Genomic DNA, 15,370 nt, shown 5'->3' on the forward strand with positions numbered 1-15,370 from the left:
CAAACAGAGAGAATATGGAGAAAATATTATGGGGGAAGCAAGTAAGCAGAGATATAGACTTGCCATTAAAATCTATAAAGTAGAAAATGTTAAAGCACAAGCACTTTACTTTGAAGAAAAAATTGAGTTGGCAGGTAACTCCCCACGGGAAATTTGCACATTGCCAAAACTCTACTCAATCCTCCTTCCACTGATATTAACTCAGCATTGCAACCTAGATTGTGCAATAATTTGCCAGCTTTTTCCACAAGAAAATTCAAGATTATTATGATCTATTTCACTCTGCCACTCCATCTGTATTGCCTGGGTGTGACGACACTCATCTGCTCCCCACTAATATTAGACTTGTGTAATTTCTAGAAATGGATCCCCTCAAGCTTTCAGAGATATTCCACCAAATCAAATAAGGCTTACCCTCTGACCCGGCCCCCGCACGTCTTAGCCAAAGTCACTGAAGGGATTTTTCCTGCTGTTCTCAAAGTTATAAATCTCTCTCTTACCACTTGCGAAGTTCCTGTGGCCTGGAAACTCGCTATGGTCAAAGCGTTGTTAAAAAAAACGAACCTGGATCCTTTGACGCTAGGGAACTACCGGCTCATCTCTCGCCTTCCATTGATTAGGAAGATATCGGAAAAATATGTCAACCAGATTGTCTCTGACCGTTTAGAAAGTCATAACCTACTCCACTCTACCCAGACGGGATTCAGACCCCAACATGGCACAGAGACTGTTCTCTTAGCAGTTGTGGAAGAATCTGAAAGCTTACTTGACCAAGGAGGATTGGCTGCTGTCATTCTGCTCGATCTGAAAACCACGTTTGACTCGGTTAATCACAACACTCTTGTGCAAAGATTAATGAACATGGGAATCTCGGGGATTGCCCTCACATGGCTTTAATCCTACCTGAAAGATAGGGCTTTTCAGGTCTTCGAAGACGGTAGTCTCTTCGAAAGCCTGCCACTCAAAGTGTGGCATCCCTCAGGGATCCTCCTTGAGCCCCACACTATTTAACGTTTATACGAGACCTTTGGCAGACATTGTTTCACCATTTGGGATCTCGATAGTAACCTATGCTGATGACACTCAGTTGATATTCTCTCTAAAGACACTCAGTTGATATTCTCTCTAAACCCAGCGCAAGACTTCCCCTCGCCCTCCTTAGAGGTCTGCCTCGAGAAGGTGGCCAGGTGGATGGAACACTCTTGTCTCAAACTCAATGGAGACAGATCAGAGTTTATGATCCTGGGCAACAATCCTAAGCTGGATCGGGTACTGGACTTGCCCAGCTGCTTAGGCCCTCCCCTCCACCCACAAATTACAAGAGTCTTGGCGGCATATGGCTAGATAAGTCCTTTAAATTTGACCATCAGGCAATAAAGCTTGCTGCCACCTGCTATGGTCTACTCAGAATGTTGCAGAAGATACTCCCTTTTCTACCCTTTACCGCCAGGAGACTGATGGGCCAGGCCCTCATTTTATCCAGACTGGATTATGGTAACCCCCTTTACCTGGGATCCCCAAAAGGAACGATTAGGAAACTTCAGGTGGTCCAGAATTGTGCTGCCAGATTGTTGCCTGACAATCCTAGGTCGCAATCTGCCAGACAAACCTTAAATTCCCTGGACTGGTTGCCTCTGGATGAGAGAATCAGGTTTAAGTCTCTTTGCATTGCCCACAAGACCTTGTGGCGCAATGGTCCTGCGATGTCTCAATCCTAGCTTTCCATCTATCTCCCTCACAGAGCACTGTGCTCCTCTACTGCTCATCTAGCTATTATTCCTTGCATCCAAAGGAAAAATGCAGGAGGACAATCCTTCTCATACAGAGCTGCCTTACTCTGGAATGCCCTCCCCTTGCGTTCTGAAAACCGGCTGCTCCCTTCAGGAAAGTGCTTAAAACATGGCTCTTTCAAAACATATTGCAGTAATAGGATAACTGTCCCATTGAGAATTATGTGCGGTTACTTTCAGCGCTGGAATGCCTATGGGTAGGCATAAGCTCTACAAATGCTAATAATAATAATAATAATAATAATAATAATAATAATAATAAAAATACCTTACCAGCATTAGGCACACAACAGAAATGTATGCAAAAAGTGGGAGAAGTATTCAAAGGATATAAATTTGGGGGGGCAAACACTTATAAGACAAAGAAAGGTTTCAGACCTTTAGTAAACATTTACTAACAAAGACAATTTTCACTTATTCATAAATTATTAAAACTACTGCACTGTTGATTTAGATTCAAGGATGTTCTGAAGATGATACCACTGATCGAGAAATGCATTTCTATTTCTGTTTCTAGTACGTGATTCACTAATATGTTTTTTTTAACACAAACATCTTCCTTTCTGTAACTTTTCCCTGAGAACAGGGTTATGAATTTGTGTAAGAGAACATGCTGGAGAAACATCCCACAAGCGGATGGTGGAGTCGATCAATGTGCGAGACTGAAGAACAGGATTCTGGAGGGTTGACGGGAAATGGCCTTCTTTACGGTGGCATGGCAAGTGGCCGTACTCTCTCCCAGAACGAGGATTGCAAACAACAACAGAAACCACAAGACAGACAAAGGGGAAAGAAGGCTAAAAAGAGACTGGCCACAGTAATTATTATTGATAATAGGGAAGTGGGTGAGTTGAAAAGCCATGTCTATGAAACCCTCAAATGTTATCCTTACCTCTTTCCTCCTCCAGGACACCACTGTCCTCGCTGACTGGACGGGGAGCACCTGGCGCTGCCTCCTCCCCTGAATGCTCCAGCCAGCCCAGTCGTCTCTGACGGAAGCGCTCTCGAGGTACGCTGGCCCTGTCGCCTGGGCTGAAGGATTGAGTACCCGACAAGCGAGAGCTGAGCTTGCGAGTATGCACATGGGCATGGAGGCGTTGTGGGTCCAAGGTGATGGCAGCAGTGCTGGCCCGGCGCAGAATGACAGGGGAGCTGGGGGCACTGAAGGGCCCACCCTTGGTGCCTGGAAAAAAGGTACAGAAAAATCTAGTGCAAGAATCTGGGTGAAGACGGAATTGTCTGCAAAAAATACTGAATGCAAGCATGGGTACAGCACAGCACCAGAATAGGTAGCACAAGCATCTTTCATACACTGATTAGGCACAAAACTACTACTTCTTGGATACAGAGTTGTTACACAATCTTGTGTCCCGACTTGGCACAGCTACAAACAGACATTGAAAATGTGCTGTATTTAGCCTGTGTTTCCTCCACAAGCAAACTTCACTAAATTCTTATGCTGTGTAGAGGCCCTGGCAATTTTGTGCTAACACAAAACTTTGCAATAAACTGTTACCAACTAGTTAAGAAAAATAGTAGTACTCACTAGTAACCATAAAAATATATTTTTTCAGACTTACATTAATGTGATAGGTGAAAGGCGATGAGTGTAACACTTTATGTCACAGTCACAATGGGCCAGGAAAGATTTATGGGAGATGTGACAGGGCTTTTTTCTGAACTTTAATGATCAATCCAAATCTGACTTCACTAGACATGGCCAGAATTCAAGTCTTCATGCACTTCTCCCTCAAGCAACCAACCAGCTCAATCCTTAGCCTGTTAGGACTGACTAGTCATTTCACCACTTAATTCCCGGGGCCATACTCCTTTGCTCTTCTTGTGGGGTGGGGACTGGGGGGAGGGGTAAGGGTTGTTTTTAGATTTGACATATGCCCCACATAAAAAGGCACCAGGTCCATTTTTAAACAGAACGACTCCAACAACATGTAAGATGGATAGTCCTTGCCACTGTAGCCACGTCAGACTATATGTCTGACACTGATTTTCTGACACATATTCCCTTGGGTGGACTGACAATTGGGGCTCCTCCTACAAATCTCTATAGTTTGTCTGGACTGGGCTCTCCAATTCTCTCCCTGAGTTTAAGAGTTGTTTAACAGTAGAGCCTGAGTGGTGGCACACCTACAGTTTAAGTTAGCTCTGATGAATTTATGTAAGGAATAATAGCTAAACTTGTTGCTTTGAACCCCAACTGTTATTAAATGCCACAAATCTCTTGGAATCACCCTGGATACCAACATCCCCCTCAAGGAACACAGTGCCAAATACAAAGAGAACTTTGTATCAGCTCACTCTTTTAAAGAAAGTGTAACCATTTCTTACAGAAATCAACTTCAGAACTGTTGTTTAAGTCCTCGTACTCTTGCATCTGGATGGTGGTAAGGCCCTGCTTCATGGCCTCCCAGACTCCATCCACACTGGCACCACTTAAGGACATCCTACAAGCTGCAGCATGTCTCATCCAGGGCCGGTAGAAATATGATCACATCACCCCCATCCCGATGAAGCTCCATTGGCTCCCTTGGCAACCCATACCATCTTCAAAACCAGCGGCATAATTTACAAAGCCATCAAAACCAGAACCCCGCTTATCATCCTAGGTGGTTCTCGGCACACCTGAAGCAAGAAAACCATCAGACAGCAGACTATGAAATGTAAAAATAGAAGAAAACAGGGCAGCAGTCATTTTCCATCTTTCCAACCAGATCTGGAATAATATCCCCGTACCCATCTGGACCGCCGTGATCCTGCTCCAATTTAGGAAAGAGTTAAAGAAACACCTCTTTAGAGAACACTACATTACAGTGCATTAGTTCACAAATCAGCTACCTCTCCTGTCATTTGTGACTTTATGCTTGTTTTTGAGCCTGCAAAACGCTCAACTGCCTCTTGGCTGGGTTTGCACTATAGAAATATTACATACATACTACTGTATGTACAGTCCACGGTTGTAGCCTGCTTTTTTATGTTTACTGGTAGCCTGAGTTGCTGTGTCTCAATCACACCACATCCACTTGAGCCCTTCTCCTTCCCCTGCTCTCCGGAAACCACTGTAAAGTCAAGTTTGTGTGGTTGGTTTGGATTCATTGTTGATGTTGCAGGGAGGTGTTGGTGTGTTCTACTTTCCTGGATGAAGCCAGTAGCAGTTGGTTATCTTGTGGTGTGAGAAGTGCACAACGTAGAACAATGGATGGTGGTCAAGGGCATGACCATTGCTGCACGGCTTCTATGGAATCCCATGTCCTGAGCTGCTGGAGACACAAGAGCACTGCAACTACCAATGATTGGCCAGAGGTTGAATGGCTCTAATCGACAAACCCAAAACAACATTATGAGATGAGTCCGCCCCTTGTGACTCCACGCCGTTTCCACTGCTGCTCCTTAAACGCCAATATATACGTTCCTGGAATTAATGTTTTCCATTTTCAGCAATATGCAGGGGTTACAGAGATGGACCCATAACAGACTGCAGAATGCAGGCTAGGTGGTTATTACTGAGCCCAATTGAACAAGATCTACCCGCAATTAGAAAAAAACCCAAAGTTTTACAACAGTTCCCTAAGGTTTATTCAAATCAGTTCAAGCTTACCATATGCAAAAACAAGTGCAGAAGGCACAGACAAAGCTTCCTCCCACAGAAGAAAAATGTGGCATAGGCAGCAACCAAAGCCCACTGCCATCTCCCACATGTATATGTACAGCACAGGTAGCAGATGTGCAAAACTCCTGGATAAATAGTGTCTTACAGATAACCACTCACCCCTTTCCCTCTGTACTGGTGTATGCTCCATTCCTTCTTGGTGTAGCAGTGTCACCAGATTATCTGTGCTCCCCAGCTCCATGGCTGGGACACGCAACCTGTCGCGGACCCCCTCCTTCCGTGGCTTGATAAGTTTCTTCATTTTATCAGCAATCCAATTAGTTTTCCTATATGGAAAGAGAAAGCAAACACATTTCTGATAGGAAGCAAGAGGCATGCATGAAGGTGATACTTACCACCAACAATTTGTTTGTACATTTGAGTCTATTAAAGATGCCTTACATAATCCTGCCAGCTGGTGGCTCAATTCAGAAAAACATACTTAAATATTTAAAAAGTGACCTTGGGGAAATAACTGGGCATTGCCATCTTAAAGATTTTTGGGGCCAAGGGCAAGAAATATTTTGGAGCAATCTGTTCAGCACAGCTTTGACTTTATTGGCCATTTTCAGCTATTTAAGGACCTCATGATACCAAAGGATATTGAGTTACACATTAAACTTTGAAAAACTGGAGGACAGATCAAGTTGCCCAGTGTGTACAAGCAAAACAAAGCATTGATTTTTGAGCTTGGATCAAGATGTCTAATTGGTCTTGCAACAATAATATTTTACTTGTAATTGAGCATCAAATAAACCTGTTCCTCCCATTGCACAAAAGATGCAGTAAGAGTAACTTGGTGTATGGTGTACCAGTGCATAGGATTAAAATGAGACCTTTGCATATAGTGCTTAAAATTGTACCTTAATTGCTCTATATCCAAAATTAAATATTAACCCCCCTTCATAACTGGCATCATTTCTGCAACAGTGAAAATCAAAGCACTGCTTCAAGGATTTCACCATTTTATCTGGTGGAAACTGATAATGTTCTCCTTAATTCTCTTCCCCTGCCTTGCCCCTCTCCACCTCTGTCTAGGTTTGCACTTCTCTGGCCAGACAGTGACCTCAGCTCTGCTGATTCTGAGAAATGAGAGGCAGTTGGAGGCAGGAGAAGAACAGCAAGGTAAGAGAACAGTCTAGCAGAGAGGTGTAAAGGAGGAGTAGAGATAAAGATGCGGTACAGATACGGTAAAGAGAAACATACGATAAATAGAGAGGTTAGTCAGAAAGAAAGATACAGATTAACAGAAAGAGGAAGAGGCAGCTAGCAAAAGAAAAGTAGAGAGATTTGTAAGGATTTAAAAAGAGGCAGAGTGAGACAGAGAAAGGTAAAAGGAAATGTAGAGAGAGGAACAGTTGTGGGATACATAGAGAGGTAAGGAAGGGACAAATATAAAGACATAAGGTAAAGAGATAAGTTAGAATCAGAGGCACATACTGGTTGAGGTAGAACGATGAGGTAGTGGGAGAACTATAGTTGCATGCAAGGTAAAGAAAGAATGGTTAGGTAAAGAGAGACACAAAATGAAATGTGGGGCATAGAAAGACAGTCCATGTAAAGACAGTAGTGAGGCAGAGAGAAAGGTAGGTAGAGGGGTGAAAGGAAGAACAAGACACAAGTTGAATGTCAAAAGAGGTGAAGTAGATGCTAGCTGTCATTATTACTCTATGTGTGCGACGGGAGAAGCATGATGGCCATGCCCTACTAGTGTTGTGCGTTAATATAGCTTGATAAAAACTTGGCTACATAAATGCCAAAGCTACTGGCTTTGTGAATGCTTGTTTTAACATCTGTTCATTCTGACAAGAGTGCTGTAGCTATTCTTCTGGGATACAATAGATGTCAGATGTGCAATGATATTGACAAAGGCATGGCTAAAAATAAAATTAAACCATAGTCAACCATATATAACAGAAGGATAATCATGGTCTGTCCTTGCCCATGAAATAGGGGCGGGGAACTTTTTATGCTCATTGAGGCATTATACAAGTCCAATACCATGACCGATTCACCAATTACCCCAGATCTCAAAACCCTTTCCCGAGTAGATTTATTCAGCCACTCTGAGGTAAAAACAGGCTTGGTCTCCTTGAAGCAGGAAAAACAGACAGGCTGAGATAAAGTCCCAGCAGGCAACTATGAAAGTGTTCCTGAGAGATCGTCTCTCTATTTATATAAAAAATGTAATTCTTATGTCTGGTAATATACCAGTGTCACGATGAACAGCGGAAATAGTATCCATATTCGAAAAAAGGCGACATGTGAGACCCAGGAAATTATATCCTCGTTCCATTTCTAGATTGCATTGGAAAAACCTTTTGGAGATTGGTTCTCCAGACGCAACACGAATGGGCTTATGATAAAAGGATTTGGACCACAGTGCATGCTGAGTTCTGTGAAGCTGCTTAGGATGGTAGATCAAGCTTTCCGCCTCCAATCCTTCATCATGAAATATGTTCACTTAAAAAAGAGACCATCCATTCGGCATGCCTCCATTTAAAAAGTGCCTTTGATGTAATGTACACACAATGACGGACCAATATCAAGAACAAATGAGGCTAAAATCAGGCCTAGTTGAGCATGTTCAATTAATTAATATTTGAATATTGTAACATGTGTTTTTTGTGGCTGGGAAGGCAATGGGACTAAGGGTTTTGGAAGTGCAAACAGCGCTCACTAAGGTTGTACCATAGTCTCTTTCAATTTTAATATCTATATAAATGGCATTGATGCGGTCTTAAAAGGGATGGTGTTTGCCATCCGCAGGCTGGGCCCAGATGGAGTTGCCCATTCATTGTATTCTGACAACGTAGTTTTATGTGCACACACAGAAAATGGCTTGGAGATGCTCCTTGTAGGTTTTTAAAATTTTTGCACTGAATCAAAACTTACTATTAATGCTCAGAAGACTAAATTACTGGTAGTAGCCCCTAAACAAAATCTGAGAACCAAGGTTTTGCTGGAACGGAAGTGCCTTGGCCCAAGCCAAGGATTTTGATTAGTTAGGCTTCCAATTCGCTGTGCCTTGCAAATGGTAAGTGAACTGTAATTGTGAGCAAAAGGTTTAAACAGTGGTACAAATTTCAAGTGAGCGGTACAAGAGTTAATGAAATATTTTTCTCACTTGCATCTAAAAACATGGGGCCCGATTCACAGAACTAACTTAAGACAAAATCCTAAACTTACTACCATTTTGGTATTCACAGAAGGCACTTACTCATTTTGGTATTCACAGAAGGCACTTACTCATTTCGGTATTCACAGAAGTTAGGAGTCCTAACTTTAGGACTCCTAAATGCCTTCTGTGAATACCGAAAGTCTTAAAATTAGGATTTTTCTCAGTTTAGTAGTAGTATAGTTAGGACTCCTAACTTTAGGACTCCTAAATGCCTTCTGTGAATACCGAAATTCTTAAAATTAGGATTTTTCTCAATTTAGTAGTCCTAAGTTTAGGACTCCTAACTTTAGGACTCCTAAATGCCTTCTGTGACTACCGAAAGCCTTAAAATTAGGATTTTTCTCAGTTTAGTAGTAGTATAGTTAGGACTCCTAACTTTAGGACTCCTAAATGCCTTCTGTGAATACCGAAAGTCTTAAAATTAGGATTTTTCTCAATTTAGTAGTCCTAAGTCTAAACTTAGGACTACTAAATTGAGAAAAATCCTAATTTTAAGACTTTCGATATTCACAGAAGGCATTTAGGAGTCCTAAAGTTAGGAGTCCTAACTATACTACTACTAAACTGCGAAAAATCCTAATTTTAAGACTTTCGGTATTCACAGAAGGCATTTAGGAGTCCTAAAGTTAGGACTCCTAACTTCTGTGAATACCGAAATGAGTAAGTGCCTTCTGTGAATACCAAAATGAGTAAGTGCCTTCTGTGAATACCAAAATGGTAGTAAGTTTAGGATTTTGTCTTAAGTTAGTTCTGTGAATCGGGCCCCTTACATTTGCTTAAACAGTCTGTTTACAGCAGAGGCTTTAAAAGTATGCTTTTAAGAGTACAATTCATTAAAATAATCTAAATTACAAACTTCCATAAGGAATGTCCTTTAAACCTCAAATTTACAGGGTGTGCCAATATGGGAAATAAAATGGAATCATCAGAATTATCTACACTAGCTATTCATGTTTTAAGCTATTACAGGGGCTGCCTCTAAATTAGATGCAGTGCTTAACAATAAGGCCATTCACATTTCTGTCTGGTTTCTTGCTGGTCACACTTCATTCCTAATCTCCCCTGGAGATGAGGCAGCCAGCTCCTATCTTCAAAGAGCTGTGACTAGTCTTTCAGGTAACATTTCCCTGTGAATGCCACTCAATAGACCATGACTTTTGAGAAAGGAGACTTACATCATAACAGGGCATGCACAGAGGAGAAGTTACCTGAAGGTTTGAGATTTTCTTTGATCTGTGGTGGGAGAAACTGGACTTGCCTTTGGACAAAATGCAGCAGCAAGACTGATCCAGAGAGTTCCTCATCAGCAATATTTCTTGCCTCATCTGCAGCATTTACATTACCTGCTAGTAGCCAAGCATATAAAATGTAAAGCCCTTACTTTTGGGGCATTCTCAGGTGAGGGACCCAGTTATCTGAGAAAAAGACTCTGCCATTACAAGCAAAGTAGATCGCTTAGGTCGAATAATCTTCAACTTCTGCAGGTTCCAAAATGTTCTAAGGCCAGGAAAGGAGGCAGATCTTTTGCGTTTCTGACATCCAAACTTCCTGTTAGCCTCCGCAGAGCTTCTGCTGTGTCTCTCTTTAAAAGAGAATTGAAAATCTTTCTTTTTGACCGAGTCTAGATCCTTCTATGTTGCTACTGCCTGGTCACTGGCAGTTAGCACCGGGAAGCCTCTGATGATGCAGTTATGTGCTACATAAATGTAATTTGATTAATTGATTGATAGAGCTGTTGTCTTGTTGCTCTTTGTGGGATTCTAAGACAGTTTTTGCCAGGAGATATAGACTTGAAACAGGAGCTGGGTCATTATGCTGAAAACCTTGGACAGAAAAAGTGCCCTAATTTTAATCTGATTCTCTCAGATGTCTTTACCAATCACAAACTTGTTTCACCCTTTAAATTGTGCTATTTGACCCATTCTGAGCCTGTCTGTATCAGTGTGTGAGTGTGTGTCTGAGTGGCTGCAGGAGTATGTGAGTGGGTGTGTGAGTGGCTGATTGGATTTGCCAGTGGGTGTGTGAGTGGCTGTTAAGGTCTGTCAGGGATACGTGAGTGGCTGTATGGGTCTGTGAATGGGTTTATGAGTGGTTTTATGGGTGAGTGACCGGCTGTGTGAGTGGTTGTATGGGTGTGTAAGTGGGTGTGAGAATAGCTCTATGGGTGTGTTAGTGGGTTTGTGAGTGGTTGTATGGGTGTGAGAGGATGTTTGTGTGTGTAAGTTGGGTGTGTGAGTGCTTGTAGGGCTCTGTGAGTGGTTTTGTGGGTGTGTAAGTGTGTGAGTGTCTGTGTGAGTAGTTGTATGGGTCTGTAAGTGGGTGTGTGAGTGGTTGTATGGGTGTGTGAGTTGTTGCATGGATCTGTGAGTGCATGTGTGAGTGGTTGTGTGGGCGTGAGAGGGTTGGTGAGTGGTTGTATGCGTGAATGAGTGAATGTGTGAGTAGTTGTGTGGGTGTGTGAGTGGCTGTGCGAGTGGTTTTCTGGTTGATTTCATCAGTGATGTTACTTGACCATGTCATGAGTGATGTAATATGTGAGGTCGTAAGCAGTGCATTGCGGAGGGTGTAAGTTATAGTTAGCTCAGGTGATCCCTGCCTTTTGACAGATGTGGAGTGTAGATACATGTTTAATCTAACACCATGAGAACCATGTATCTACACTCTACCTAAGATACACAAGAACAGTACTTTTCCGCTGGGTAGACCCATCATTTCAGGGACTGGATCCCCTACGGACCACATCTCTGAATACATCGGATATCTTTCTATCGCCCATAGTGCAAAACTTGCCATCATTTATCAGAGATACAAAGGACTTATTTAATAAGTTGGATGACTTAGCATGGTTGGATGAATTCACTTTTGTGACTCTTGATGAGAATGCCTTGTATACTAGTATCCTTCTAGATAAGGGTATGCAGGCTCTGACATATTTCTTATCCAAAAGGGATGCCACCCTATATGAACATACCCAGATGATTTTAGACCTGATACGTCTCACCTTACAAAACAACTACTTTATACATAATGGTGTATGGTTTAGACAAGCGTCTGGAGCAGCTATGGGGTCAAAATGTCACCCTTGTTTGCAAACATCTATATGGGATTCTTTGAACAACACCATACTTGGTCAGCTTGCCCATCAAATATTACAGGCCAAATCAACTATTGGAGGCGCTACATCGACAATGTCATTATGATCTGGGGAGGGGATAGCAATACTCTCAATGAATTTATAATACATCTGAATAATAACTCATATAACTTGAAATTCACACATCACGCACCAGCAGGGAAAATGACTTTTTGGACGTCACACTCTATGTGGAGGACGGGAAGATTGCATCTATATTATATCTTAAATCAACCGCATGAAACTCTGTGTTACACGCTAGCAGCGTGCATCCCAGCACACAGATCAAAAGCATCCCCTTTGGGGAAATGACGTAATCGAGAAGAAACTGCAGTAATGATGCAGTGTTCAAGAAAGAATTGCAGCAACTGAAAGCCAAATTTACGACCAGAGGCTATGACAGAGGTGTTCTAGATAGGGCAGAAACTAAAATCCACAAGAGATTACGTCAAATACTTCTGAGAACTGGGACAACAGAAAAGAAAAGCCAACTACATATTCTGGCACTCATTACACAATATAATACACACAGTTAAGATCTCTTCAGAATTTTACGTAGACATTGGCATCTCCTGACCTTGGACGACAGTCTCACAGAACACATAGCCCAAAAATCACAAATCACTTACAGAAGGGGCACAACGCTTAGAAACATTTTCCGGCTACTACAAGCCATGCAGGATCTTGGTTATCAAAGACACCAGAGGGGTTTTACAGGTGTACGTCTTGCAATGTATGTCAGTACGCAGAAGACAAAACGCTCAGTTTTTGCTACAATACTGCACAAGTCCATCATGTGCAACATTTCTTGAATCGCAACACCAAGTTTGTTGTAAATTGCATTATATGTCACTGCGGTCTGATCTACGTGGGCAGTACGATCAGGCTGCTGAAAGAATGGATTCAGGAACATATAAGAGCAATATGCAACGACAATACCAACTATCCACTTGCTGTATACTTTAACTCTGTGCACACTACATCGAAACTCATTCGGCTTAAGTTTCATAGAATTACACCAGCGTAGGACAATATCCGGGGTGGGGATAGGACCTTAGCTCTAATGAAACTAAAAACTAAATGGCTGATTAACCTCAGGTCTGTTGACAAAGGGCTAAATACAGACAAGGAATTACATGTTTTTCTTCAGGACTGAATAGGTATCCGGTTACACTGTCTGGGGAATTCAGATAAGGCAAAAGATAACACATCTTAAAATATATTTCTATCTGAATACTTGAAAGTGTTATAGGACTTTTCTAATGATGTATATACTGTTCAGGTTTAACAACATGGGTACCACCTGGTCCAAGATATATAATGTATATAACATGTGATTTACACTGTAATCTAAGCGTTAGATGTAGTATTCATGATCACATTCTATGACTACATTATAGTTAATGGCATATTCCTAAATTATGTTCTGCTTTGGTTAGACAACTAAGAATATATGGGGTATACTCAGTGCTTCCTCTGAGAGCCTACTTTTAGTTTAATTGGTGGTATTATCTGGCACATCATACAAAAAATGTATGGGATTGATATCATTTTATAACGTGAGGTCATTGCGATTCAATCATGGATAATGATATATGCAACATGTTCAGTTTATGACTTTTTAGCCACGTTATGCAGATTAACGATTTATTAGACATTGCTTGCAGGATGTGACACATTTTATGAATATACAGTACATGTTAGCACTTAGCAGTTATCTTGTATGTTCTCTCCTCTGTCTCTTTTGTATACTGTTTTCTATCAGGTTTTCAATTGCTACACATTCATAACACAATGGGGCATGGTGTCACATGTAATCGATTTGTGTTGAAAAACTTTATTGTGTCAATCACAACATTTCTGCGTAACTGTAGTTATTGAGTCAACTATCGCTTCGTGATTTTCATTTTACTCATGGACGATGCAGGGTCGGGGCAGGTGGAGTAGACCCGCAGTCATTAGATTCTTTGAGCCGTTTTATTAATGTGGGTATTTGCATCACATCATAGCAGTTGGATAGTATATTCATTTGTTTGCTACTTTGCGATTTTAACCAGAAATGTCTAGCCTTTACAATATGGTATGGGTACATAATGGATTATTCAAACCAGATTAGGATATAATAGCGTTCTGGAAAGATGTCCATTTGAGGTTACTTTCCAATTTTAACGAAGGCTTCAGTCTCTCCAATATAGTGCAGACTCTCATACACTTCAAGAAGATAGATGCGTTTCAGCTCTTTGGAGCATGGAGTAGGTCACATGACCACAAAATTCATTTAACACGAACCACTCATGGCGTGCGTATTCACTATTTCGATCAGACAGGAATGGCATATCACAATACGCTTGATGGGGCAAGTACTCGTATAAAAGAGACTTGCTCGGAAGCGATCCTCTTAAATAACTTGTAATACCGTAATAATTGTGTTCGTAAATACTAATAACGCACCAGAAAAACAGCACACAGAATCTAGGGGAAGCTTGCATATGTGTATTACTAATAAGTAACCCGTGTGTCACTAAAAATGGCAGCTAAACGCGGGATTCTGCATTGCGCATGCGTCTACCGCATCTACGCAGTATGACGTACTATCGCTTGGAGGGAAATCTTTGCAGTTGCTCTTAAAATGGCCACTTAAAACTCACATGATAATAAGCATGCTTTGCTGAAACTAAACCATGTAAGTTTACTAAAATTCTAACGCGCAAGATTTATATAAGTAAATGGGAATAGAGTAGAGTTAAGTGGTATACAGTGAAATCATTTATTTTTTATTTTACATTTCTTTTTCTTTAACCTCTCTATTAGTTCGTATTTGGGCCTCTGTGCAGGACTGAAACTCGCGCATCACGTGACCACTCCGCATGCGCGGTCGAAATTACCTAGGAGCCTTGGTGCAAAGCCTTGAACGTCATCCAAAAGTAGAAAAGAAACATGTCCTGAGAACAAGCATGATGTCCTGAGAACGGAAGAAATTTTAATAAAATTGTATACTTTGTATTGATTATTTTATGAATATGGGTGGGAAATAAAGCATGGGAAAGTAAATTAAGGGGAGGGAACATAGAACAATGAGTTTAAAGAAAAGTATTAACCTTAGCGTGGTGTGATGATCATCTCCCCTTTCTTTGTCCAATCCGAGTTAGGAGTTTCGTAAATTCGAAACATTCAGGGGTGGTACATGCCATTAGAAAAGTATAATAGAGGTAGTTTAGTTAGACTAGTTACCACAGAGAGATGGAGAATGCTGAGAGACCGAGATTCTGTCCGAAATTTGAGAAAATACTGATGATCCAAATCCAGACTTAGAACTTTGAGCATATTAATTAGAGAACAGCACGTAAGAATCGAGGAGGCTCCTAATTAAAGAACATCGTGGAAGAATTGAGGAGGCACATAATTAGAGAACATCGCGGAAGAATCGAGGAGGAAAATAGCGTCAGAGAAGGGTGCGGGGCAGGCGCCGTATCTAGAAGAGGTCACTTGTCCTGTCCTGAATCCTGTCCTGAGCTTTGGTTGCCTGATCTGTCCCAGGGGCCCTTCCCAATTCCTTTGCCAAGGGGTTGGTTTCCACACCATACTAGGTAAATATAACTCTG

General features: G+C 41.5%; 1 protein-coding gene across 1 annotated transcript in view; it reads right to left on the reverse strand.

The window, feature by feature from the left end:
• The window catches only part of LOC146798677 (girdin-like), a 439,241-nt gene that overhangs the window by 37,204 nt on the left and 386,667 nt on the right, over window positions 1–15,370 (reverse strand). The window contains exons 25-26 of the mRNA XM_085625977.1: window positions 5,575–5,741; window positions 2,683–2,973 (exon numbers count right to left, since the gene is read on the reverse strand). Coding sequence (XP_085482103.1) covers window positions 2,683–2,973; window positions 5,575–5,741 — 458 coding nt within the window. The remainder of the gene's footprint in view (window positions 1–2,682; window positions 2,974–5,574; window positions 5,742–15,370) is intronic.

Source organism: Triturus cristatus, chromosome 9 (assembly GCF_964204655.1).
Source record: "Triturus cristatus chromosome 9, aTriCri1.1, whole genome shotgun sequence".
In the NCBI taxonomy this organism is placed as follows: Eukaryota; Metazoa; Chordata; class Amphibia; order Caudata; family Salamandridae; genus Triturus; species Triturus cristatus.